Source organism: Mya arenaria, chromosome 6 (genome assembly GCF_026914265.1).
Source record: "Mya arenaria isolate MELC-2E11 chromosome 6, ASM2691426v1".
Classification (NCBI taxonomy): domain Eukaryota; kingdom Metazoa; phylum Mollusca; class Bivalvia; order Myida; family Myidae; genus Mya; species Mya arenaria.
This window is the reverse complement of record NC_069127.1, coordinates 54,798,350-54,825,567: the sequence shown is the minus strand read 5'-3', so window position 1 is coordinate 54,825,567 and position 27,218 is coordinate 54,798,350. Positions and strand designations below refer to the sequence as shown.

Below are 27,218 nucleotides of genomic sequence, written 5' to 3'. Positions count from 1 at the left end.
CAGCTTTGTCTCATAGGCAGACAGCAGTAGCTGTCTTGAACCACCTTTGAAAATGATCACTGATTAAGTAATAAGCTTTGTTTCAAAATACTGACTTCTGAAAACACAGCCTTAAATTCGATAGTACGATATGTGTGGTTATAAGATGGCCCCAGTTAAAGCCATGATTGTATTATTTCAATCCGATAACATTGATAAGCTTCACTTTTCCTCCTCAGACTGTTCACGAAAACAACGACACTTATTCAAGCTCTTACTTGTTCTACAAGTTGCCCCCGTGTGTCCGTTCGTACACGAACATTCGAAGCCGTTCACTTTGTCCGTACAGGAACCCTCATTCTGGCAAGGATTCGGGGAACAATCGTTGATATCTGATAAAGGAGATGGTGAAACATGTATTATATGTACAAATTAGGAAATTGTGATATTTATTTTGTAGTGAAGTTGTCTTAACACATTTTCTATGACCAGTAGAAATTTTATTTTGACAAGGGTTAAGGGTTATAGGACATATTTTATGTCGTTCGGCTCATTAGAAATATATCCATGATTTCCTTCGCAAACGACTTTTAAATAAAATTATTAAAATAAGCATTGCAGTCGAAACTAGTTATGTCGAACTTTGTATCTCGATATGCTGGGTATGTCGATTGTTTTAGACATTATTTCGGTTAAGTTTAATACGGTTTGTAGTGTGGTTATATCGAAGGCTCGATATCTCGAAGTATTTATCGAGGTCATAAGAACTTCGACATAGCGTGTTTTGACTGTTCTTCGAAGTACTGCATAGTATTCATTCGCTTGTCACGTCGAACCCACCTGTTTGACAGTAAGTCCCTGTATAACCATCCAGGCATATACAGACGTAGCCATTAACCTGGTCCACACACAATGCGCCATTCTGACATGAGTTAGCCGCACACTCGTCAATGTCTAAAAAGAAAAATGTGTTGTATCCCAATTCCCTTCCGATACGCCAAAGACGAACATTTAACAATGCGTTGACAATATGAGCTACTGTGACGTTAAGTAAATCTAACATTAATTTTGAGGAAAGTGATACTTAAAGTATGCCACCATTATGACGTCATTGTGTTTTCTATTATTTTTGTTGACTTAACAATATCATTTTTGCATATCATTCACTGTATGACACATTTACAGGGACCTGTAAATTAATTTGTATGACACACGTACAGGGACTTGTGAATGGCACTGCATGACACATGTATAGGGAATTATGAATGGCACTGCATGACAAACTTACAGGGACTTGTGAATGGCACTGAGTGACACACGTACAGGGACTTGTGAATGACACTATATGATGCACTTACAGAGACTTGTAAATGGCACTGTATTGCGCACTAACAGTAAGTTGTGAATGACACTGTATGATGCACTTACAGGGACCTGTGAATGGCACTATTTTGCGCACTTACAGGGACTTGTGAATGACACTGAGTGACACACGTACAGGGACTTGTGAATGGCACTGTATTGCGCACTTACAGGGAGTTGTGAATGACACTGTATGGTGCACTTACAGGGACTTGTGAATGGCAATGTATTGCGCACTTACAGGGACCTGTGAATGGCACTATATTGCGCACTTACAGGGACCTGTGAATGACACTGAGTGACACACGTACAGGGAGTTGTGAATGACACTGTATGTTGCACTTACAGGGACTTGTGAATGGCAATGTATTGCGCACTTACAGGGACCTGTGAATGGCACTATACTGCGCACTTACAGGGACCTGTTAATAGCACTGTACATGCACACTTACAGGGAAATGTGAATGACACTGGGTGCCACATGTACAGGGACTTGTGAATGGCACTGTATTGCGCACTTACAGGGAAATGTGAATGACACTGTATGATGCACTTACAGGGACCTATTAATGACACTGAGTGACACACGTACAGGGACTTGTGAATGGCACTGTATTGCGCACTTACAGGGAGTTGTGAATGACACTGTATTGCGCATTTACAGGAACCTGTGAATGGCAATGTATTGCGCACTAACAGTAAGTTGTGAATGGCACTATATTGCGCACTTACAGGGACCTGTTAATAGCACTGTACTGTACACTTACAGGGAAATGTGAATGACACTGTATGGTACACTTACAGGGACTTGTGAATGGCACTGTATGACACACTTACAGGGACTTGTGAATGGCACTGTATTGCGCACTTACAGGGAGTTGTGAATGGCACTGTATGACACACTTACAGGGACTTGTGAATGGCACTGTATGGTACACTTACAGGTATTTATGAATGGCACTGTATAGGCACACTTACAGGGACTTATGAATGGCACTGTATGGTACTCTTAAAAGGACTTATGAATATTACTTATAACGCCCTTTCAGGGACTTATGAATGGCACTGTATGACACACGTACAAGGGCTTGTGAATGCCACTGTATGACGCACTTACAGGGACTTATGAATGACACTGTATGGCACACTTACAGGGACTTGTGAACGACACTGTATGACACACTTACAGGGAGTTGTGAATGGCACTGTATGATGCACTTACAGGGACTTGTGAATGGCACTGTATGGTACACTTACAGGTTCTTATGAATGGCACTGTATGGCACACTTACAGGGACTTATGAAAGGCACTGTATGGTACACTTAAAGGGACTTATGAATATTACTTATGACGCACTTACAGGGACTTATGAATGGCACTGTATGACACACGTACAAGGGCTTGTGAACGCCACTGTATGACACACTTACAGGGACTAGTGAATGGTACTTTATGACACACTTACAGGGAGTTGTGAATGGCACTGTATGATGCACTTAAGGTACTTATGAATGGCACTGTATGGCACACTTTCAGGGACTTATGAATGGCACTGTATGGTACACTTAAAGGGACTTAATATTACTTATGACGCACTTAAAGGGACTTTAGAATGGCACTGTATGACACACTTACAAGGGCTTGTGAATGCCACTGTATGACGCACTTACAAGGACTTGTGAACGACACTGTATGACACACTTACAGGGAGTTGTGAATGACTCTGTATGACACACTTGCAGGGGCGTATGAATGACTCTGTATGAAACACTTACAGTGACTTATGAATGACTCTGTAAGACACACTTACAGGGGCTTATGAATGACACTGTATGACACACTTACAAGGGCTTATGAATGACACTGTATGACACACTTACAAGCGCTTGTGAATGGCTCTGTATGACGCACTTACATGGGCTTGAGAATGACTCTGTATGACACTCTTACAGGGACTTGAGAATGACTCTGTATGACACACTTACAGGGACTTGAGAATGACTCTGTATGACACACTTACAGGGACTTGAGAAGGACTCTGTACGACACACTTACAGGGGTTAGCGAATGACACTGTATGCCACACTAATAGGGTATGATGTATGGTACTTTATGACACACTTACAGGGAGATATGAATGGTACTGTATGACACATTTATACGGACTTGTGAATGACACTGTATGACACATTTATAGGGACTTGTGAATGGCACTGTATGACACATTTATAGGGACTTGTGAATGGCACTGTATGACACATTTATAGGGACTTGTGAATGACACTGTATGACACATTTATAGGGACTTGTGAATGGCACTGTATGACACATTTATAGGGACTTGTGAATGGCACTGTATGACACATTTATAGGGACTTGTGAATGGCACTGTATGACGCACTTACAGGGACTTGTGAATGGCACTGTATGACGCACTTACAGGGACTTGTAAATGGCACTGTATGACACACTTACAGTGACTTGTAAATGCCCTTGTATGACACACTTACATGGACTTGTGAATGCCTTTGTATAGCACACTTACCCGCGCTTATAAATGACACTGCATAGCACACTGATAGGGACTTGTGACTGAAACTGTATGACACACATACAGGGATTATAAATGATACTTTATGATACAGTGACAGGGACTTTTGAATGACTCTGTATGACACACTTACAGTGATTTGTGAATGACACTGTATGACACACGTACAGATACTTATGAATGGAACTGTATGACACACTTACAGGGAGATATGAATGGCACTGTATGACACATATACAAGGACTTGTGAATGACACTGTATGACACACGTACAGGGACTAGTGAATGGTACTTTATGACACATTTACAGGGAGTTGTGAATGGCACTGTATGACACACTTGCAGTGACTTGAGAATGACACTGTATGACACACTTACAGTGACTTGAAAATGACACGAACAGGGACTGATGAATGAAACTGAACGACCCACGTACAGGGACTAAGGAATAGTACTTTATGACACACTCGTAGGGGCTCATCAATAGTACTGGATGACATACTTACTTTGTTCACAGTATGTCCCGTCATAACCGTCCATACACTGGCAGGTGTATGAATTCACTTGATCCACACACGTGGCTCCATTTTTACAAACATTGGGCAGACATTCGTTGATATCTGAAAAATGAAAGCCATGTTACAAACCCGGAAAAAGTTGGAAAATCCTAGTCCATCGACTTGCTTCATATGGAGTTTACAGAACAAAAGGGGCAAAGACTTCGACCCCTGATTTGACAGCAGAGTTTTGTCTAATTTTATCATAGGATGTCAGAGGGAAATTATATTTGGCACTGGTCAAAACATTTATTAAGAAATTAAACAGGAAAAACATAAAAGCCACTTGAAACATGTTACAACTAGTACACACATTTCCTGTTTTGCAGTCAGACTTCAGATAAAAATACAAATATAATTTTTAAGCATCGCAAACATCCATTTAATTTGTGTGTTTTTCTGAATGACGTACAAAAACACAACGCCTTCAATATATTCTGGTAGAAAACGATAATATCCTACTAGTTTCGCAAGTGTCTCCTTCAAAACCATCAGCACACGTGCAGTAGTATCCGTTCACAATGTCTGTGCATGTGCCACCGTGTTTGCATGGAGGAGGGAGGCAGTCGTTGATATCTTAAAATATGACGTCACATTCGTAGTGTCACCCGTAGCTATGCTCAATCAAAATAATGTTATTATGCATTGATGAGTCCATGAATTGACGCTAAATAAAACCACTACAGTTTGTATTAGTAGAGAAAAGATTAGGGTATTACATTTTGGTCAAATCAAATTACTGGTGGATGAAAGATAAGGATATTACATTTCGGTCAAATCAAAGTACTGGTGGATAAAGGATAAGGATATTAAATGTCGGTCAAATCAAAGTACTGGTGAATGAAAGATAAGGGTATTGCAATTCGGACAAATCAAATTACTGGTGGATGAAGGATAAGGGTATTGCAGTTTGGACAAATCAAAGTACTGGTGGATGAAGGATAAGGATATTACATTTTGGTCAAATCAAAGTACTGGTGGATGAAGGAAATGGATATTACATTTTGGTCAAATCAAAGTACTGGATCATGAAAGATAAGGAAAATATATTACATTTTGGTCAATTCCAAGTACTAATGGATAAAAGATGAGTATATTATATTTTGGTAAAATAAAAAATACTGGTGAATAAGGGTATTGCAGTTTGGACAAATCGAAAGTTAAGGGTATTGCAGTTTGGACAAATCAAAGTACTGATGGATGTAAGATAAGGATATTTCATTTCGGTCAAATCAAAGTACTGATAGATGAAGGATAAGGATATTACATTTCGGTCAAATCAAAGTACTGGTGGATGATAAGGATAAGGATATTATAGTTTGGAATAATCAAAGTACAGTTGATAAAAAATAAGGATATCATATTTTGGTCAAATCAAAGTACTGATAGATGAAAGATAAGGATATTTTCTTGTGGTCAAATCAAAATACTGATGGATGAAAGATAAGGATATTATATTTTGGTCAAATCAAAGTACTGGTGGATGAAGGATAAGGGTATTGCAGTTTGGACAAATCAAAGTACTGGTGGATGAAGGATAAGGGTATTACATTTTGGTCAAATCAAAGTACTGGTGGATAAAGGATAAGGGATATTACAGTTTGGACAAATCAAAGTACTGGTGAATGAAATATAAGGGTATTGCAGTTTGGACAAATCAAAGTACTTGCAGTGCTTGATTATAAGGGTGTACCAATGAAAAAAAACATGATCAAGTGAATTAATTACAAATCTAATTAAAATACAATCAAATCAAAATACACTTCGTATTTAAAAATGAGTGTTTGAAATTGAAATAGATCAAGTACTTACAATTATGGACGGGTTGTGCCAGATAGATTGGAAACGTTGTCAAATGAAAGAACTGGCGGTGTTTGAGGATTATGAGTGCAATAAAATATCAAAATCATGTGAAATCAAAGCATGACTTTAGCTACAAAATAGCTTACCGACATTGCACGTTTTTCCAGTGTAACCAGCTGTACAGGCGCACGAAAAATCGAAGACCAGGTCGGTGCAAGCACCGTTCTCACATGGATTAGGGCTGCAGTCATTAATATCTGGAAAAGAAATCACGGTGGATTTCATTTAGATTAAGATTTCATTAAATGTCATATCTTTTATATATCAAATGTTTTATTTAGCGATATATTTATATAAGAGTGGTAACTTAAATTTGGAGCTGGGTATATAAGTGAAATATAAACGATTTTGTTTTCTAAACTAATAAATCAAAGTTATTCAAATCAACTTAAAATAATCCGATCAGTTTTGAACGTAATCACAATGAAATATAAGTTGTATACTGTTACATTATATGATTTCATTAACGGGTGATTTCGACATCGAAGAAGCGTTTGTACTCACTTGTTTCACAATTAGTTCCTGTGTAACCCGAGATACACGTGCATGTGTATGTGTTGATACCGTCTGCGCATGCGCCACCATTCTGGCACGGGTTTGGAGAGCATTCATTGTCGTCTTGAAAAGAAACAGGCAAAATTAAGGCAATTACACAGGTTGTCCGGCCAGCGCAGCTGTAAGCGCACTCTTTTATCACTTACGGCGACTAAAGCTCGATTCCTGGCTTTGGCGCATGTGAGTTTGGTTGTTGGTCACAGAGTCGGACAAGAGGGTTTTCTCCAGGTTCTCCAGTTTCCCCCATAACACAAGACCACACTCTCGCGCAACATCGTGCCAACGAGAGTGACTCAGTATAAGTCAAAATAGCTTTCTTCACAATCGTTGTAAAATATGTAAAGTTTAAACTTAAATAAATTAAATACTAGATTGGCGTTTGTTCATATGACATTATTAATATAATAGGAATTGGTTCTGACAATTGTTTATTGACTTATGTAAACTTAATCGTCAAACTTAATTTAATAAAAGAAATTATTAAAAGCATATACCAAAGTAAATTTTAGCTTTAAATCATAATTCGGTCCCATTTAAAAAAAATGCTGTATTGTAAGTTTGCAAAATAATATAAATGTATAATCGATTTGTTAATTTCGATTTTCATGAACCCCAAAATGGTCAAAACGATTTAGGAATAATAAATGTTTTAATGTCGATTTGGATTCCCGTTTATTTATAATGTTAAGAAAGGAACAGTTGAAAAAAATGGCACCTTATCATAAAAAACTAACAAAAAGTAGCGATAAATTTGCATCTTCCGTAATCTGATACCTAACAGATACTGTCAAACACTAGAAATACAACAGAGGTTACCACTTTGACAGAACGTTCCAGAAAATCCATCTTCACACTCGCACGTAAACGCGTTGACACCATCCACACACGTGCCGCTGTTCTGACAAGGATTTGTGGCACACTCGTCAATATCTGAAGTTGTGATATAATAAGGTTAAACACAAATATTTACACTTCAACGTCCGTTCCTTATATGTACTGCCTTCGGGTAATTGCGATTATCATCCGATGAACGCAATATATTCAGATATGTTCGGATCGTGAGTCATCACATAACAATGTACATTAAACATTATTTATCTTGTTATTGTTTGTATTGTGTCAGCAAGCGCCGAAAAAACTAAATCAACATGTTAAAAAGTGTTGAGGTATAAAACGTTTAATTTATTGTTGTCACTAGTGTTTCAATTTTACGTTTAAAAGTGATTTGAAGTGATGGATGTTTTCCCGCGTTATTGTGACGTCATTTGAAAAACTGTTCCCGGATAACGTTTCGTCGTTTTATTTTAGATGAACAGAACGGGTGAGAAAGAATTAATGTTATGATTTTTTTTTTAAATATTTTACATTCGTGCATGAACTGTGCTAGCGGTTCTTGGAAAACTTGTAAAGTCAGCCGAGTGTTCGTACTGCATAAACGCACAAAAAAGAAGAATCAATACTTACATTTACATTTTCCCTTTTTATTTGTTTCGAAAAAATAAGAACCTTTAATGAAATTATGTATTTTTTGACAATTTTTGAATGGACCGTAATTAATCGGTGTAAATAGAAGTTCTTAATATTATTGAGAATATGGACGCACTAGTGCTAGTTTAAGTACATGTGGAGTTCTGAGGACAACACACACTTTAAATAGCCCAATTGCGTTCATACCCTGATAATAACATCAATCCCGCAATTCATTCCTTAAATATAAGTGATAACTGTAATTTCGAATGTGTACAAAATTGAAATGGGTTCAATGCATTCTAGTATTAACAGGGAATATCTTACTAGTTTCACAGTTTACTCCTTCATAACCATCAGCACACGTGCACTGGTATCCGTTCACGATGTCTGTGCACGTGCCGCCGTGTTTACACGGAGGAGGCAGGCAGCCGTCAATATCTGAAAATATGACGTCACATTCGTAGTACCACCCTTAGCTGTGATCAATAAAATAGTGTTGTTATGTATGATTGATATTTATATGAAAACCCACAGAAACAAGCACAGTAGTCTTACTTGTACAACCGTGGGGAAATAAAAGAGCTGGTGAACGACAGAAAAGGGTATACCATTGATCAAATCAAAGTACTGGCAGTTTTTAATGATATAATAAGGGTGTACAAACAAGACCTTTTGTCAAAGGGTGTTGGTTTCAAAACCAATCAAAACGCTATAAAATCAAAGTACTACCTGCAACGAAGGATGAGTGTTTGAAAATAAAATAAACCATTACCAAAGTACTGATAGGTACGGATGATGTGTTGTGGCAAAATAGATTGGAAACCAGGTAGAATCAAAGTACTGGCGGTGCTAGGTGATATGGTGTACATATTAAATAGAAACATGATAAAATCCATGTACTACTTTAGCTACTAAATAGCTTACCGACATTGCAGGTTTTGCCAGTGTAACCAGCTGTACAAGCGCACGTGAAATCAAAGACCAGGTCCGTGCAAGCACCGTTCTCACATGGATTAGGGCTGCAGTCATTAATATCTACAAAATCACAATCGTGTATTTCATTCACATTTCGATTGCAACGTGTATTTTAATTTCATTTCGAATGCAACTATGAATAAACCATTTTGTTTTCTGTGAAGATATATCTAAAGTTTTCAAAACACTAATAAAAAAGACATTGTTTTAGGTAGAATCATAGTGAAATGAAATAGAGAGTTATTTGCATATTGCAACATGTGATGATTGCATTTAGGGCTAATTTCGACATATAGGCTCACCTGTTTCACAGTTAGTTCCTGTGTAACCCGAGATACACGTGCATGTATATGTGTTGATCCCGTTTGCGCATGCGCCACCATTTACGCACGGATTTGGAGAGCAGTTATTATCGTCTTAAGAAGAACAGGGAAATTAATATAAATACAAGCTGCGTATAATTAACATACAGACATAATATGGCTCATTAAATATGACAGCAATATGATTTGAAGGAAGCATACCGAATATTTTCTTTTATTTAATGCACACTTTAAATCTTAATTGTGATTTAATTTAAACAAATATGTTAAAATAAAATAACAAAAAGGCTTTTTAAATGAAGCTCGGTAAACGTTTTTAACCGTTGTTTTTTGTATCCTTGCAAAATATGTTCTTTTATAATTCCGTGGTTCTTTGCGTTTTGGCGCCGCACTGAAGTGCGCGCCTATAATGGAATGGGAATTTATTTTAGTTAGTGGTAGGAGCGTTTTTTAAGTTGATTGACAGTTGGGCTTTACTGGTATTTTATTGTGATTAAAAATGCAAATGGGTGGCGTTTGCATGGGTATAAAAACTGCTATTTATGGTTGTACAATGCTGGAACGTTCACCATATGTATGTTGGTCGGACAAGATAAAGACGTACTTGTTTCACAGAAATCCCCACTGTATCCGCTAGCGCACGTGCACGTGTAACTGCCGGGTTTATCAACACACGCAGCGCCTGTTCAAACACCCGTGCGATACACAATCGTCGTCGTCTGAAAGATTGATGTACGTCCACCAGATTTGAACACCATTTGGTATTTTAGTCGCAAAGTATATATACTCTTGTCGAACGCTTCGATTATTTAAGATGTGCATTAATGCCTTAAATGTGTATATGTTAATAACCGTGTATTGGATTATATTTAATAAATCCCTGCATATACGAAATTGGAAAGGGAAGAATTATTTTATGCATTGCATCCAACCTAATATAAGCCAAAATGCCAAAGCTATGGTAGCCTTTATATGTTATTGATGATGTTGGATTTCTGTTTATTGATAAAGTTAAGAAAGAGACACGAGCAACAAAATGGTGCTTCATCCAAGGAACTTTTTAAACATGAGTAACGACAAGTTTGGCATCTTCCGTGAACTGATACTTATTACGGAAACTGTCATACATTAGATATACAGCAGATATTACCAATTTGACAGAACGTCCCAGAATATCCATCCACACACTCGCACGTAAACGCGTCGACACCGTCCACACACGTGCCGCTGTTCTGACACGGATTGTTGGCACAATCATCAATATCTAAAGTTGTGCAATAATACGTTACGCAGAGATATAAGGAATTTTGAATGGAATACACAAACAAAATGTGTGCAATTCATTTTAGTATAAACAGGTAATATCATACCATTTTCACAGTTAACTCCTTCATAGCCATCAGCACACGTGCAAAAGTATCCGTTCACAATGTCTGAGCACGTGCCACCGTGCTTACATGGGGGAGGTAGACAGTCGTTGATATCTGAAAATATGACGTCACATTCGTAGTGTCACCAAGAGCTGTATTCAATCAAATAGTGCAATTGTGGTTGATTGTTACTTGTAAAAACGTGATCAAATAAAAGACTGGTGAATGAACGGTAATGGTATTAAATTTCGATCAAATAAAAGTATTTGCAGTGCTTGATGATAACAGGGTGATGAATCACGTGACTTAAAGGGGTTCTTACAAGGGCCAACACGGGTCACAACCGATGTAAACAAACAACATGTTTGTCTTCAGTTACGTTATTTTCTAAATTACTTTTTTGACAGAAAATATATGAAAATAACGTCGCTGAATAGTTTGTTTACATCGGTAGGGCCTCGTGTTGACCCACATGAAACCCCTTTAAGGCACGTGATTCCTATTGTCAAGTGAATAAGGTTTGGTTTTCAAATCAAAAGAAAACACCCCGTATTGAAGGATGAGTGTTTTCAAATTTAATAAATCGTAATTAAGTACTTACAGATACGTATGATGTGTTGTAGCAAATATATTGGAAATCAGGTAGAATCAATGTACAGGCAGTGCTTGATGAGAAGGCGTTCATTTAATATAGAAAATGGTGAACCTATGCACATCTTTAAATTCAAAATAGCTTACCGACATTGCAAGATTTTTCCAGTATAACCAGCTGTACAGGCGCACGTGAAATCGAAGACTAGGTCGCTGCAAGCACCGTTCTCACATGGATTAGGGCTGCAGTCATTAATATCTGGAAAATCACAATGTTATTGATTTCATTTACATTTTGATTGCAACAATCGCTTTTTTTTCAATCAAACGTTATATAGGCAAAACTACGAATAAAAACAGTATACTCTCCTGCGCACAGGGTACAGAATGTAGAAAAATCAGCTTTCTATATGCTTATCAAATATTGCTTTCCCTTCGCCAATTTCTGACCACTGTGCACATGAGTGAGAATGTTAGCTAGCGGAGCGGAGCTGGTTATACGAGTGAATAAATTGTTTGTTCCCACGTTCATAATTTAATATCAATTCTTTGTTATTTTATGTTCTAATCAGTCGTGCTGAACTTTTATAAATATATTCATCATTTAATCCCAGTGCTTTGTTATTCTACAGTTTTCTTCATAGTATAGTACATTCTTGCATTTAATCCAAGTGCTTTGTTATTCTACAGTTTTCTTCATAGTATAGTACATTCTTGCATTTTTAATTATATGAACTGTAATGAATTGCAAATAAAAATCAGCTCTATATCTGTGCTATAATATGAAATTTAAGAACAACTTTTTCAAAGCTAGAAATAAAGTTTAGGTAGAATCACAGTGAAATTGATTGACAATAGTTAACGTAATACAATATATAATGATAACATTTTGGCGAAATTTCGACATTGAAGCACTGATTGTACTCACCTGTTTCACAGTTAGTTCCTGTGTAACCCGGGATACACGTGCATGTGTACGTGTTGATCCCGTCTGCGCATGCGCCACCATTCTGACACGGGTTTGTTGAACAGTCATTGTCGTCTGGAAAAGGAAAAGGCAAAATAACTTAATACTAGCTGCATATATTTGAAATATACACCACAATATGAATATTTGATTTGATAACAATATGTTTTAGGTAAAAAAAACTGCTATTTTAATTGATTGCTATACACTGTAAATTCCAATTGTGATATAATTTATAAAGTCGTAAAAAATAGATAACAATGAGATGCTCTTCGAAAAGTAGTTTGATTTACTTTCAAAACCGTGGTTGTTTTGTTTAGTTATTCTTTTATGGCGATTCGTCAATGCTAAATTAGTTGACCGCACTTATGTTGGTTGGACAAAATGTTATAATTACAGCCGTACTTGTTTCACAGAAATCCCCGCTGTATCCGCTAACACACGTGCATGTGTAACCACCGGGTTCATCGACACACGCCGGCGCCGTTCAAACACCCGTGCGATACACAATCGTCGTCGTCTGAAAGCAATTAGCAATTTGTAAATAGAATGATTCAATGTTTTAAGATGTAAACACAATGTCTAAAATGTGTATACTTAAATATCAGTGTAATGGATGTTTTTTATGTATATATATATTTTCCTACAGGTACGAAAATGGAAGAAGTATATTATTTCCTGCAGTTATCCAACCAGATGGAGGCCAAAATGTCCAAAACGATGTAAGAATAAATGTTTTAATGTTGACGTTGGATTTCTGTTTATTGGTACAAAAGAAACAAAATGGCGCCTCATCTATTTAACAATAGGTAGCGACATATTTGGCAGCTCCCGTAATCTAATACCCATGACAGAAACTGTCAAACACTAGATATACAACAGTGGTTACCAATTTGACAGAACGTTCCAGAATATCCATCTACACACTCGCACGTAAACGCGTCGACACCGTCCACACACGTGCCGCTGTTCTGACACGTATTTGTGGCACACTCGTCAATATCTGAAGTTGTGTAAAATTTTAGTTACAAAACGATTTAAGAGATGTTTCTTTGTTTCGTAATGGCAAACACACACTGAAATGCTTTCAATGCATTCTAAAATAAGCGGTACCATTTTCACAGTTGTCCCCATCAAATCCATCATTGCACGTGCAAAAGTGTCCATCAACAAGGTCTGTGCACGTGCCGCCGTTTTTACATGGAGGAGGCAGGCATTCGTTAATATCTGAAAATATGATCAATATCCGTGGTATAAGCCTTAGTTATAATCAACAAAATCAGTATACTCATGTATGAGTACTTGCAAAAAGAGGTCGGAAAGGTATAGCAGCCAATCGTTTAAACGTATAAACGTGGATAAGTCCATCGTCGAATACCCCCGATATACACTGCTCTATGCTTCGCTGTGTACCGTGTGTACCGTGGGCAATTTGGCTAGAAAAATCTCATAATCAAGAATAATTTCATTGGTTCCGTAAAGTACCAGGCCCCAATTTCTCGAAACTTCTTAAGCTTAACAGGCTTAAGTCGCTTATTTCAATTAGCCGACGTATATACTGAAAATGGATTTTGATGAATGAAAAATGGCTTACTGTCATTATCATATAGAATATTCCTTCATAATTTCTAAAAACTCTTTCAGAAGTAAATAATACGCATTTTATAGAACAACAAAAATAGTGAGATTAACTTAATCCTGTTATAAGAGACTAATGAAGTTTCGAGAAATTGGGACCAGATGCATAACGGTTAAAAAATATTCTGGCGATTGCCGGAATTTAACCGGGTCCGCCTGCTCAGTACAATAATATTTAATGGTAGTCAAGACCAGACGGCCACGGAGGCTTCTGACACTGTACATTTATTGAACAATATTTGAGTGTAACAGGCGAATGCATTGGTAGAAGAGTTGTCTCTCCTGACTCATGCATATTCATTAAAACGAGATTTTGTCAGTCAATTGTCCTACGGGGTATGTATGAAGTGTAACGGAAGAAAGTATCATGGTTGCCGACGATGGGATGAGTCTTGACCAGTTTAAATGTGTGGTGATCCCCTGGTTTGGTTAACGTATCCGAAAACCGACTGTATAAAATGTTGCATGAATGATTACATTTGGTTTTATCAGAGAACTGGCAGTGTTTTATTATGATGGGGTACAAATGCAGACATTGTCAAGTGAATCAAGATTTAACATCATGAAATCAAAGAACTTAAGGTACTGTAAGATGGGGGTTTTCAAATCAAAATCAAAAGTACAGTCTTAATTGAAAGATGAATGAAAACAAGTCATTATCATGGTTCATTCAGTAAGGAGGGGGGGGGGGGGGTTGCGCGAAATAGTTTTAAAGCAGGGAAACAATCAAGTACTGGCGGTGTTTGAGGGTGATGTACGCGAAAAAAATAAATGATAAAAATATTATTCTTGCGGTGCTGGATGGTGAAAAGGGCAAATTAAATGTAAACATGGTGAATTCAGAGAAGCGACGGTGCTGGAGGATAAGGTGTACAAAACAATAGACACATGGTAAATCAAATAACATCTCTACTACTGAAAAGTTTACCGACACTGTACTTACTGTGCTGAGGATGCTGTATGATAATGTGTATATATAAAATAGAAAGATGATACAGATGCACTTCTTTAGGTACTAAATAGCTTACCGACATTGCACGTTTTGCCAGTGTAACCAGCTGTACAGGCGCACGAGAAATCGAAGACCAGGTCGGTGCACGCACCGTTCTCACATGGATTAGGGGTGCAGTCATTAATATCTACAAAATCACAATCGTGCATTTCATTCACCTTTCGATTGCGATAATATTTTGTTCTTAATAAAATGTTTCACAGTCAGTTAAAAACTAGAACATTACTTAAATATTAAACAGTTTAATAAAGAAGCGCATAAACAAAAATAGAACACAAATAATTTGTATACTGCAACATTTTATTTTAACATTTAACATTTTTGTACTCACTTGTTTCACAGTTAGTTCCTGTGTAACCCGGGATACATGAGCAGGTGTATGTGTTGATCCCGTCTGCGCATGCGCCACCATTCTGGCACGGGTTAATTAAGCAGTCATTATCATCTGAAAGTGAACAGTCAAAATGATTTAAAAACTAGTTTCATTCAAACATCATGATGACATATTTAATACGAAAACGATATATTTTGACCGACGAAATTGCATTTATATGTTTGGTAATTGTACACTTTAAATCTCAACTGTAAACGTTCATTCTTTGTTCGTTTTACTTTTAAAACCTTCGTTGTTTTGTATCTCTGCAAAACGTTTGGAGCTTAATAAATACTTTTAAAGTGACACTCTTATTTAAAATCAATGCATACACATGTATAGCAAAACTAAATTTGACTGAACAACTTACTTATAATGCATTTATTGAAAATAATAGTTACTGATAACAAGATTGTAAACGTTTATTTTATATTACATCCTAATTAAACTCGGCATCCTTCATAAGAACCATTGTTTTCGACATTTATTCATCCTTTTTTGGAATATTAAAACGATATTATTAAATGTGGTCAATCTTATCTTGGAGTAAGAGTGCATCTCACAGCGGTTTATCAATGCTTGATAATCTCATTTTATTCATGGTGATTAAACAATATATATAAAATCATTCAGCAGTACTTGTTTCACAGAAATCCCCGCTGAATCCGCTAGAACACGTGCACGAGTAACCGTTTGTTTCATCGACACACGCCGCGCCGTTCACACACCCGTGCGATACTACAATCGTCGTCATCTGAAACATTGATGTACGCAGATCAAATTGAAAACTATTCGATAATTTATCGCATTGTATTTATAATATTATCGAATAATTCAATGATTTAAGATGAAAACCTAATTAATACCTTACATTTGAAAATATCTGTGTAATGGATTTTTTCAAATATTTTCCTAGCGATACGAAATTAGAAAGTGTATATTTTCCTGCATTACATCCAACCTGATGAAGGCCAAAACGGCCATAACGATAACAGAATAAATGTGTGAATGATGATTTGGATTTCTGTTTATTGATAAAGTTAAGAAAGAATAAAGAGAAACAAAATGGTCCCTCGTCCGATGATTATGATATATTTTTATTTTGTGATAACGTTAAGAAAGGAACAAGAGAAACAAAATGGCGCCTCATTCCGAAATCTATCTAACAATAGTAAGCCAATAGTTTGCATCTTTCGTGAACTGATACCTATGACAAAAAAAATTTAAGTGCTAGATATACAACAGTGGTTACCAATTTGACAGAACGTCCCAGAAAATCCATCCATACACTCGCACGTAAACGCGTCAACACCGTCCACACACGTGCCGCTGTTCTGACACGTATTTGTGGCACACTCGTCAATATCTGAAGTTGTGAAATAATATAGTAATAAAAATATATAAGGGATAACTTTTATTTCTGAATGACATTCACAAACAAAAAATGTTCAATGCATTCTAGAATAAACAGGGAATATCTTACTAGTTTCACAGTCTACTCCTTCATAACCATCAGCACACGTGCACTGGTATCCGTCAACAGCGTCTGTGCACGTGCCACCGTGTTGACATGGAGGAGGCAGGCATTCGTCAATATCTAAAAATATGACCATTCATTCGTAGAGTTAATCGTAGCTATGATCAATAAAAATAGTGTAATTATGTTTGATTAATACTTGTCATAACGTGGTCAAATAAAAGAAATGGTAGGTAAAATATAAGGATATTACATTCTGGTCAAATCAAAGTACTGGTGGATGAAAGATAAGGGTATTACTTTTTGGTCAAATCAAAGTACCGGTGAATGAAAGATAAGGGTATTACATTCCGGTCAAATCAAAGTACTGATGGATGAAAGATAAGGGTGTTATATTTTGGTCAAATCAAAGTACCGATGGATGAAATATAAGGGTATTATATTTTGGTCAAATCTAAGTACTGGTTGATGAAAGATAAGGGTATTACATTTTGGTCAAATCAAAGTGCTGGTGGATGAATGATACGGGTATTACATTTTGGACAAATCAAAGTACTGGTGGATGAATGATACTGTTATTACATTTTGGTTAAATGAAAGTACCGGTGGATTAAAAATAAGGGTATTACATTTTGGTCAAATCAAAGAACTGGTGGTTGAAAGATAAGGGTATTACATTTTGATCAAATCAAAGTACTGTTGAGTGAAAAATAAGGGTATTACATTTTGGTCAAATCAAGGTGCTAATGGATGAAAGATAAGGGTATTACATTTTGGTCAAATCAAAGTACTGGTGGATGAAAGATAAGGGTATTACATTTTTGTCAAATCAAAGTACTGGTGGATGAAAGATAAGGGTATTACATTTTTGTCAAATCAAAGTACTTATGGATGGAAGATAAGGGTATTACATTTCTGTCAAATCAAAGTACTGGTGGATGGAAGATAAGGGTATTACATTTTGGTCAAATCAAAGTACTGGTTGATAAAAGATAATGGAATTATATTTTGGTCAAATCAAAGAACTGATGGATGAAAGATAATGGTATTATATTTTGGTCAAATCAAAGTACTGGCACTGCTTGATGATAATGATGTACAAATAAAAGACATAACAAGTTCAGCAACTGTGCATGGTGGGATGGTGGAGGGGTTCAAATCAAATGTAAATACTATCAACTCATTTAATACTGTCTGTATTTAAGAATGCGTGTTTTCAAATTAAACAAATTATTATCAATAACGTACATTTACGGATGATGGTTTTGGCAAATAGATTGAAAAATTGGTCAAATAAAATGAGAATGATTTGAGCGAAACAAAAATTACAAAAAACTTGGTAAAATAAAAGTACTGACAATGCTGGATGAAAGATGTGTACTAATGAAATGGAAACATGATACATTTCAAGCACTACTTAGTATTTGTAATCGCCTTCGGAAACATTGATGTACGTCTATCATATTTAAACGTTCCGCTGTACGCGGAGGTGCGTTCGTAGAATAGATTGTAGTTTGAGAATATATGTATATAAAGACCAGTCGACCCCTTCGGGGTTGAGGATGCTTTTTTTCTGAAGAGATATGTTGTGTCTTTGGCATCGCACGTTAGAAATGGTGGCAGCGGTGGGATGAAGACAACTGCCGGGCCGGAGGTGACTTACCCACGAGTTTGCTAGGGCAAGACTCAGGACGAGTTTTTTTGGAAGGGAAAGTAATGTAACGTTCTGCTGTAGTCGGAATTGCTTTCGTAGTACGTTGGTTTGCTTGGTTATTTGCAAATTGGCATAACCAAATCTCCGTGTGGATGAAAATATGTGTATATAAAGATCAGTAGATCCCTCCAGGGTTGAGCATGCTTTTTCTTTGAAGGGATCTGTTGGCCTTGTTGGCCTCGCACGTTACAATATCAAGTGAATAGATTATGCAATCAAAACACTGACAGTACTAAAATATGCGATTTTTTTTTTAAATCAAATATAAAATGTACCATCAAATCGACTTAATTTCTGTATTAAAGGATGAGTATTTACAAATGAAACACATCATTATCGAAGTACGTTCGACAATGACGAATGATTTTCACAAAAAAGTCTGGAAACATGTGAACAATAACGTACTGCCTACTGTTGGTGTTTAAGGGAGATGTGTGCTAAAATTTAAAAAAAAAAATGTGTAGAAACATTACATTAGCGGTGCGGTATGGTGCGTTTAAAATGTTTATATTGTAAATCAAAGTACTGACGGTGCTGGAGATTTAGGTGTACCAACCCAATGAAAATATGAAGAAAAGCTATATTTTATGAACAAAATAGCTTACCGACATTGCACGTTTTGCCAGTGTAACCAGCTGTACAGGCGCACGTGAAATCGGAGACCAGGTCACTGCAAATACCGTTTTCACATGGATTAGGGCTGCAGTCATTAATATCTGGAAAAACCAATTGTGGATTTTCTTTCACATTTCGATTGCAACTGTCGTATAGTTTTTTCATTCAAACATTGTTTAGGCAATACAACGAACTAGAACGTTATGTTTGTTTGCGGAATGGAGCCAGTAATATGCGTAAATATGTACTTAACTATTTTCTTTTCTCAAATTATATATAAAAAGTATTCAAATGACAATTTTAAATAGAATCACAGTGAAATAGATGGCAAAGTGATTTACATACTGCAACATAATAATATTAGAAATGTTATAATGTTATTTCGACTATTGAAACACATTGCGACGTTTGTACACACCTGTTTCACAGTTAGTTCCTGTGTATCCCGGAATGCACGTGCACGTGTACATGTTGATCCCGTCTGCGCATGCGCCACTATTGAGACATGGGTTTGTGGAGCAGTCATTGTCGTCTGGAAACAGAATTGATTTCTATAAATGTTATCGTCAAATGTGTTTAATTAACATTTCAAACACGTTGTTGTTTTGTAAATATGCTAAACACAATATAGATTCACCAATCTGTTTTTTTTCAATGCCAAAAACGTTTACCACTTGTATATTGGTTGGTCCAAATATATAAAGTTTAGCCGTACTTGTTTCACAGAAATCTCCGCTGTATCCGCTAACACATTTGCACGAGTAACCGCCGGGTTCATCGACACACGCCGCGCCGTTCAAACACCCGTGCGATACACAATCGTCGTTGTCTGAAACATTGATGTACATCTACCAGATTTGAACACTATTTGGTATTTTAGTCTCATTAAATATATAATCTATTATGTAATTAATTGAGATTTGAACCAAAGTATGCCTATATTTATATATGTTTAATTTCAGTATATTTTATTGTTTTTTTTATATATTTTCCTACAGGTACATTTTTAATAAAGAGCCGGTTTTATTCCTGCATTGTATCAAACCTGATTAAGGCCACAATGGCCAAAACGATGCTTTAATCAACGTTTTAATGTTGACGTTTGATTTCTGTTTATTGATAATGTTAAGAAAGGAACACAAGAAACAAAATGGCGCATATCCCAGACTATTATTAGCAATAGGTAACGATAACTTTGGCATCTTTCATAAACTCATACCTATATCAAAGCACTGAAAGAGCTGATGAATGGTGTCACCGAGAGTACATCATTTCAGATTGTGTTGCAATTTAAAGATTTCATGTGTATTTAAGCATTGACAGGCGCGGACTATCTTGACCGCTTTACCGTGTAACGATTGTCCTTAAGGAATTGATTAGCCTACTATGAAGTTGTTCGTGAGGGGCCCCGTTCAAAAACTGGGGATCAATAGATATAAGACATCAATTACCAATTTGACAGAACGTTCCAGAATATCCATCGACACACTCGCACGTGTAATCGTCGACACCTGTCAACACATGTGGCGCCGTTCTGACACTGATTGGTGACACAGTCGTCAATATCTGAAGTTAAGCAACAATTATGAAACAAGAAGATATAGTGAATTACTGTTTGTTTCGGTTATACAGGGAATATTGTGTTAGTAAGTTGTATCTCTTCAGGTTGATTGCGTTAAGTCCATACGCACGAGACCGAAGGTCGAGTTGGATAAATATTTACGCAAGCAAGGAGAATTGATGCAATCCAATAGATCAATTGATTAACACAGTTTCTCTTGTAATTGATACCTTTGAGCTATTTTAATAGAAAAACAGAATACTCTTAACAAAACATTTAAATTTGACAAAAATGTCCCTTTTATTTCGCGTAGTATTACGGAAGTAGATTTCCGCATGCGAACTTGGCTTCTGTATGAAACGGAACCAGAAAAGACAGTGTTAACTATCTAAACATGTTTTTATAGTAGGGAAATTAAGGTATGATATGAATTCACAGAGGGGGTAACACATGTTTTGTTTCGGGAGTGACTTTGGATTCATTGCGCTTAGGCTTTGCTGTAGAAAAGCACCAACTCAAAGACTACCTACAAAGAAAAGTTAAAATAAGTATTGCTTTACTCGTTCCACAGTCCGCCCCTTCGAATCCCGTGAGGCATTGGCAGGTAAACATATTGACACCATCTAAACACGCGCCGCCATTTTTGCAGGTGACACCCGCACACTCGTTGATATCTGAATTTATATTACAAGTGCAATTATCATTAATCAACAGTTATTATAATAACAACAATACTTTCATTGGAAACAATGTAAGCACCTCGAAACGGTACACTTTTGAAAAAGAAAGTCCAAATCTAATAATTTGATTTCTAAAGTTTTATTTTTAAATTTCCAGTAATATAAATGGCAATATTGCTTCTGTTTTCTATCCCATTCTCTTTCTTTCCGAAATTTGCAAGGTTTATGTGTTTAAGTGACACTCTTCTTCAAAATCAATACATACACATGTATAACAAACATAAACTTTACGTGATACACCTTTCACTACGTACTAAAAAACGCATCTATGGAAAATATTAATTATTGATAACACGATTATATATTTAACTATTTATCTAATAGCTGAAAACACAAAAATATTAAATGATTGATGAATGCTTAAAGATTTACTGTGATCTTCTATCGTGTCATACGGTCGAATAACCATGTTTTCTGCACCTTTCTTTCCAATTAAACTCAGTTTCCTTTATAGGAACCATTGTTTTCGACATTTATCCATCCGTTTTGGTGTAATAAAACAATTATATCTTGTTTGTGAGTAAGACTGTATCTTTATGTCCTTCTACCGTTCAGGTGTGTAAAGGTCTACTTCATTTCTTTGCTGATATGGTGACTATATGTTTTTTTGAAGATACAGCTTTGATTTCGGAACCAGTGAAACTTGTTATTCCTTTTCATATCGGCGTGTGCAGGCAAAATTGTACATGTTTTGGGCGAGACCTGATCACCGTGAACCACTTTAAATGAAAATCCAAGGAACATGCAGACCTTTACATCGCTACCTTCCATAAAATGATACGAAGTAAATGCGTATGCCTATGCGTTTTAAAGAATTCAATATTTTGATAGGAAACTTTCCACATTAGCCTACTATAGAGAATGAAGTAATTTGATAGGAAACTTTATATCATAAGCCTACAATAGAGAATGAAGTAATTTGTTTTGTCCTTTAAACTATTTATTACTACTGACAAAAATTCATATTGTTGAAGCGAAATATTTAGAAAAGTAAGATTTGTTTGCCTTATAAGACGATAGTAGATTGCTGTAAATCTTTTAGCACTCACCAATTATTTAAAAAAACATGCGATTTCAGCTTTTAAATACACGGTTACAATCTTGTTATCAATAATACCTATTTTCCATAACTGCACTATTTAGGAAGCAGTTAAAGGTTTATCACCCAAAACTCATGTTTGTAATGCATGTATATGTATATATTTTGAATAAGAGTGTCACTTTAAAAGTCCAGCTTCAAGCTTAACTCTCAGGCCGTATTTTATAAAACAAATAATATTACTTTCTTTTATAACGAGAACTAACATATCTTAAAGGTCAATTGCTTGATCTTACTTGTTTCGCACGTGCTTCCGGTGTACCCAGCCAAACAATTACACGTGAAAAAGTTGACGCCGTCCACACATGCGCCGCCATTCTGACATGTGACCGACGCACACTCGTCGATGTCTGAATATTGAATGATGAATGTTATGGTTTCATAGCTAAAACAATTAACTGACATAATGATATTATAAGTGTACTTTTTAAATTTATTCAGTAGTTTATTTTCTTAAATTACATTTTTAAATTCAAAATTAAAACATCGTTAGTAAAATTGATTTATCTCGTAGTATGTACGGGCTACCTTCTCGAAAGTCGTAGAAGAAAAAGGGAAGTAACAAGGTAAACGCTGACGTCATCGGATAGGTTCTAGAGTAACAGACTTGTTACAGAAGTATAGACTGGTATGGTAAAAAGGACTGTGCGCCGCGATAACGCTGGTTATATTAAGCTGTAACCAGACATACTGCGACACAATGGATATCTGTCATTAAGGTATCAGGGTGAGGAATCAAAAACGTTATTTAAACATTAACGTCACTCAATTGTTTGTTTACATCGCTTGTGACCCGTGGCGACCTACGTGAGAACCCCTTTAAGTCACATGATTCCCCACTGTGGTTTCCAATATAGATTTATGTATATTTTGGATTTCTAATGATTCCATATCATTTGAAAGGGTTTTAAGAGTAGAGAAATTATGTGTTAAACATATTTAAGAAATATAACACACCACTGTGGGCAATGATGCATTATAAGGACCGGACAGTCAGCCAAAGAAGGTGTATAAGGACAGAGGCGTAAGTATATGGACCGAAGTCGTGTGCTATATTCTTTATATTATACCGAACATACCGAACATTTCATATAATTATTCAATATTTTGAAACCGCTACTAATGTTTTCATTGAACAACCAATTAATGTTCAATTGCGACAATTGTTTGCCGTTGTGAAAATCGCAAGTCGTACTCTCCATTTTTATGACGTCAGCGGTCCATATTATTTTTGGCGGGGTCCGGACCCCGCCAAAAATATGATATGGACCGCTGACGTCATGAAACTGGATACTTGATTAAAATACACCGGTATATGGACCGATCGACTTTCTATGTACATTTATGTTAGGTATAATATGTATAAACATATATACTAAATATGAACCAAATAGTGCAAAAAGGTAGATACAGAAATAGGAATATTCACGCCCGTTTTCAGTTGAAATAATGACAAAAAAATCCCTACAAAAACTTAATCTATTTAGTATGTATTAAAGCTACAATGTCACAGATTGAACGTTTTGAAACCTTTTTTTATTTTTTGTCTTGGAAAGAGCCGATTTTTGCGAAAATACATGGAAACCAGTTATATAAGACTGCTGACAAAAATAGATACATTCTAGTTCAAAAATGTATGTTATATGCATTTTCCTTAAACCGTTAGTTACGGTTTAAGCCATAAAACATTAATTTTCGAACGGAAATATGAAAATCTGCAATCTAATCTTTTGTCAGCAGTCTTTTATCATTGGTTTGCAGATATTTACGCAAAAAGTTGCTCTTACCAAGACAAAAACAACAACAAAACACTTGTAAAAATGGTATCTCTGTGGGAGTGCAGCTTCAAACTTGTCATTCAATAATTAACAATCAATACCCGTTAAATGATACCAACTTTTATACCAGGCCGAATTTAACATAATCACTAATGGAACGAGATAATGAAATGCTTAATTGTACATCGAATACATTAACAGTATACTATTAGACAGATTGGCATTCCATTTCGTTCCCAAAGCTCTACTATTTTAGAAATCACAATAAAATGAACAAAAGCCATATGATTAAAAAGCAAGAGTGTCGAACAGTTAGTTCATGTACACAAATACATACTGTTTTCACACTTTAGTCCATTATAGCCCGCAACACACGAGCACGTGTACTCGTTGATCCCATCTGTACACGTGCCAAAGTTCTCGCAAGGTGTCAACGCGCACTCGTTTATATCTGTAAATAAATCTCTGCTTAACTGGATATGTAACGATCTGTAAATAAATCTCTGCTTAACTGGATATGTAACGATCTGTAAATAAATCTCTGCTTAACTGGATATGTAACGATCTGTAAATAAATCTCTGCTTAACTGGATATGTAACGATCTGTAAATAAATCTCTGTTTGAATGGATATGTAACGATCTGTAAATAAACCATATGTTTGAATGGATATGTAAAGATCTGTAAATAAACCACTGTTTGACTGGATATGTAAAGATCGGTAAATAAACCATCTGTTTGAATGGATATGTAAAGATCGGTAAATAAACCATCTGTTTGAATGGATATGTAAAGATCTGTAAATAAACCACTCTTTGACTGGATATGTAAAGATTGGTAAATAAACTTCTGTTTGACTGGATATGTAAAGATTTGTTAATAAACCTCTGTTTGACTGGATATGTAAAAGTCGGTAAATAAACCTCTATTTGGCTGGGTATGTAAAGATCGGTAGATAAACCTCTGTTTGGCTGGGTATGTAAAGATCGGTAAATAAACCTCTGTTTGGCTGGATATGTTAAAATCGGTAAATAAACCCCTGTTTGGCTGGATATGAAAAGATCGGTAAAGAGATCTCTGTTTGACTGGATATGTAAAGATTGGTAAATAAACCTCTGTTTGACTGGATATGTAAAGATTTGTTAATAAACCTCTGTTTGACTGGATATGTAAAGATCTGTTAATAATTCTCTGTTTGACTGGATATGTAAAGATATGTAAATAATTCTCTGTTTAATTGGATATGTAAAGATCTGTAAAGAGATCTCTGTTTACTTGGATATGTAGAGATCTCTAAAAAATCTCCGTTTGACTGGATATGTTAAGATCTGTGAATAATTATCTGTTTGACTGGATATATTAAGACCTGTAAATAATTTTCTGTTTGACTGGATATGTATAAGACCTGTAAATAATTTTCTGTTTGACTGGATATGTAAAGATCCTGTAAATAATTTTCTGTTTGACTGGATATGTAAAGATCTGTAAATAATAATATGTTTGACAGGATTCTTTACAGATTGCAATTTAATATTGGTTCAATGTTGATAGAGTTTTCTAATCTACATTGTTTTTGGTTAAATATATGAAGACCAATACGAATGTTTATCTGTAATGCAAGGCTGCCAGCCCAAAATACATACAGAATAGTGTTGTAAATACATAATAATAACATGTTTGTCCATGATAATAACAAATAATATCACTAAGAAAATTACAAGTACAAAGTTCAAGAGTAAACTATATGATATTATTGAAGCGTTTAAAATATTATCATGAGATTATCATTTTACATGGCATTAACACTACTTGATCAAATTCGTTTAATAATTTCGGTTTTCGTTTAATCGGTTTTTATGAATCTTCGGTTTTCGTTTAATCGGTTTTTATGAATCTTCGGTTTTCGTTGAATCGGTTTTTATGAATCTTCGGTTTTCGTTTAATAATAGATACATATGAACGTTCGGTTTTCGTTGAATAGGTACTTAAGAATATTCGGTTTTCGTTGAATAGGTACATATGAATCTTCGGTTGCTGTTGAATAGAAACGTCTGAATCTTCGGTTTCTTATCTGCAAACCAGTGATATAAGATATAAGGGAATTATGCATTTTCGGTTTTCGTTTAAGATACTTAAGAATATTCGGTGTTCGTTAAGGTACATGAACGAATGAATGAATAAAGGGATGAATGAATAAAGGGATGAGTGAATGAGTGAGTGAGTGAGTGAGTGAGTGAGTGAGTGAGTGAGTGAGTGAGTGAGTGAGTGAGTGAGTGAGTGAGTGAGTGAGTGAGTGAGTGAGTGAGTGAGTGAGTGAGTGAGTGAGTAAATATATAAATAAACAATTGAATAAATCAAATAATGAATGAATGAACGAACGAACGAACAAACGAACGATCGAACGAATAAATGAATGAACGAACGAACAAATTAATGAACGAATGAATAAGTGCAAACATAATTAATAAATGCACAAATAAATGCACGAACGATCGAATAAATGCACGAACGATCAAATAAATGGACAATCGAACGAATAATGCACGAATAAATGCACAAACGAGCGAATAAGTGCTCGAATAACTGCATGAACGATCTCATAAATGCACGAACGATCAAGTTAATGCACGAACGAACGAGTTAATGCA

At 35.8% G+C, this 27,218-nt stretch overlaps 2 protein-coding genes across 2 annotated transcripts in view; both read right to left on the bottom strand.

Annotated features, from left to right (window-relative positions):
• The window catches only part of LOC128237904 (neurogenic locus notch homolog protein 1-like), a 31,271-nt gene extending 14,093 nt beyond the window's left edge, over nucleotides 1–17,178 (bottom strand). The window contains exons 1-21 of the mRNA XM_052953482.1: nucleotides 17,071–17,178; nucleotides 16,840–16,953; nucleotides 16,227–16,341; nucleotides 15,546–15,659; nucleotides 15,231–15,341; nucleotides 13,678–13,791; nucleotides 13,454–13,567; nucleotides 12,526–12,639; nucleotides 11,749–11,856; nucleotides 11,007–11,120; nucleotides 10,787–10,900; nucleotides 9,616–9,729; nucleotides 9,263–9,373; nucleotides 8,663–8,776; nucleotides 7,685–7,798; nucleotides 6,818–6,931; nucleotides 6,400–6,510; nucleotides 4,913–5,026; nucleotides 4,400–4,513; nucleotides 820–933; nucleotides 258–371 (exon numbers count right to left, since the gene is read on the bottom strand). Coding sequence (XP_052809442.1) covers nucleotides 258–371; nucleotides 820–933; nucleotides 4,400–4,513; nucleotides 4,913–5,026; nucleotides 6,400–6,510; nucleotides 6,818–6,931; nucleotides 7,685–7,798; nucleotides 8,663–8,776; nucleotides 9,263–9,373; nucleotides 9,616–9,729; nucleotides 10,787–10,900; nucleotides 11,007–11,120; nucleotides 11,749–11,856; nucleotides 12,526–12,639; nucleotides 13,454–13,567; nucleotides 13,678–13,791; nucleotides 15,231–15,341; nucleotides 15,546–15,659; nucleotides 16,227–16,341; nucleotides 16,840–16,869 — 2,182 coding nt within the window. The 5' untranslated portion in view covers nucleotides 16,870–16,953; nucleotides 17,071–17,178. The remainder of the gene's footprint in view (nucleotides 1–257; nucleotides 372–819; nucleotides 934–4,399; nucleotides 4,514–4,912; nucleotides 5,027–6,399; nucleotides 6,511–6,817; nucleotides 6,932–7,684; nucleotides 7,799–8,662; nucleotides 8,777–9,262; nucleotides 9,374–9,615; nucleotides 9,730–10,786; nucleotides 10,901–11,006; nucleotides 11,121–11,748; nucleotides 11,857–12,525; nucleotides 12,640–13,453; nucleotides 13,568–13,677; nucleotides 13,792–15,230; nucleotides 15,342–15,545; nucleotides 15,660–16,226; nucleotides 16,342–16,839; nucleotides 16,954–17,070) is intronic.
• Nucleotides 17,179–19,903: 2,725 nt separating this feature from the next.
• Nucleotides 19,904–27,218, bottom strand: part of LOC128237903 (fibropellin-1-like) — a 29,747-nt gene continuing 22,432 nt past the window's right edge. The window contains exons 11-16 of the mRNA XM_052953481.1: nucleotides 24,909–25,022; nucleotides 23,030–23,143; nucleotides 21,515–21,628; nucleotides 20,845–20,959; nucleotides 20,109–20,222; nucleotides 19,904–19,925 (exon numbers count right to left, since the gene is read on the bottom strand). Coding sequence (XP_052809441.1) covers nucleotide 20,222; nucleotides 20,845–20,959; nucleotides 21,515–21,628; nucleotides 23,030–23,143; nucleotides 24,909–25,022 — 458 coding nt within the window. The 3' untranslated portion in view covers nucleotides 19,904–19,925; nucleotides 20,109–20,221. The remainder of the gene's footprint in view (nucleotides 19,926–20,108; nucleotides 20,223–20,844; nucleotides 20,960–21,514; nucleotides 21,629–23,029; nucleotides 23,144–24,908; nucleotides 25,023–27,218) is intronic.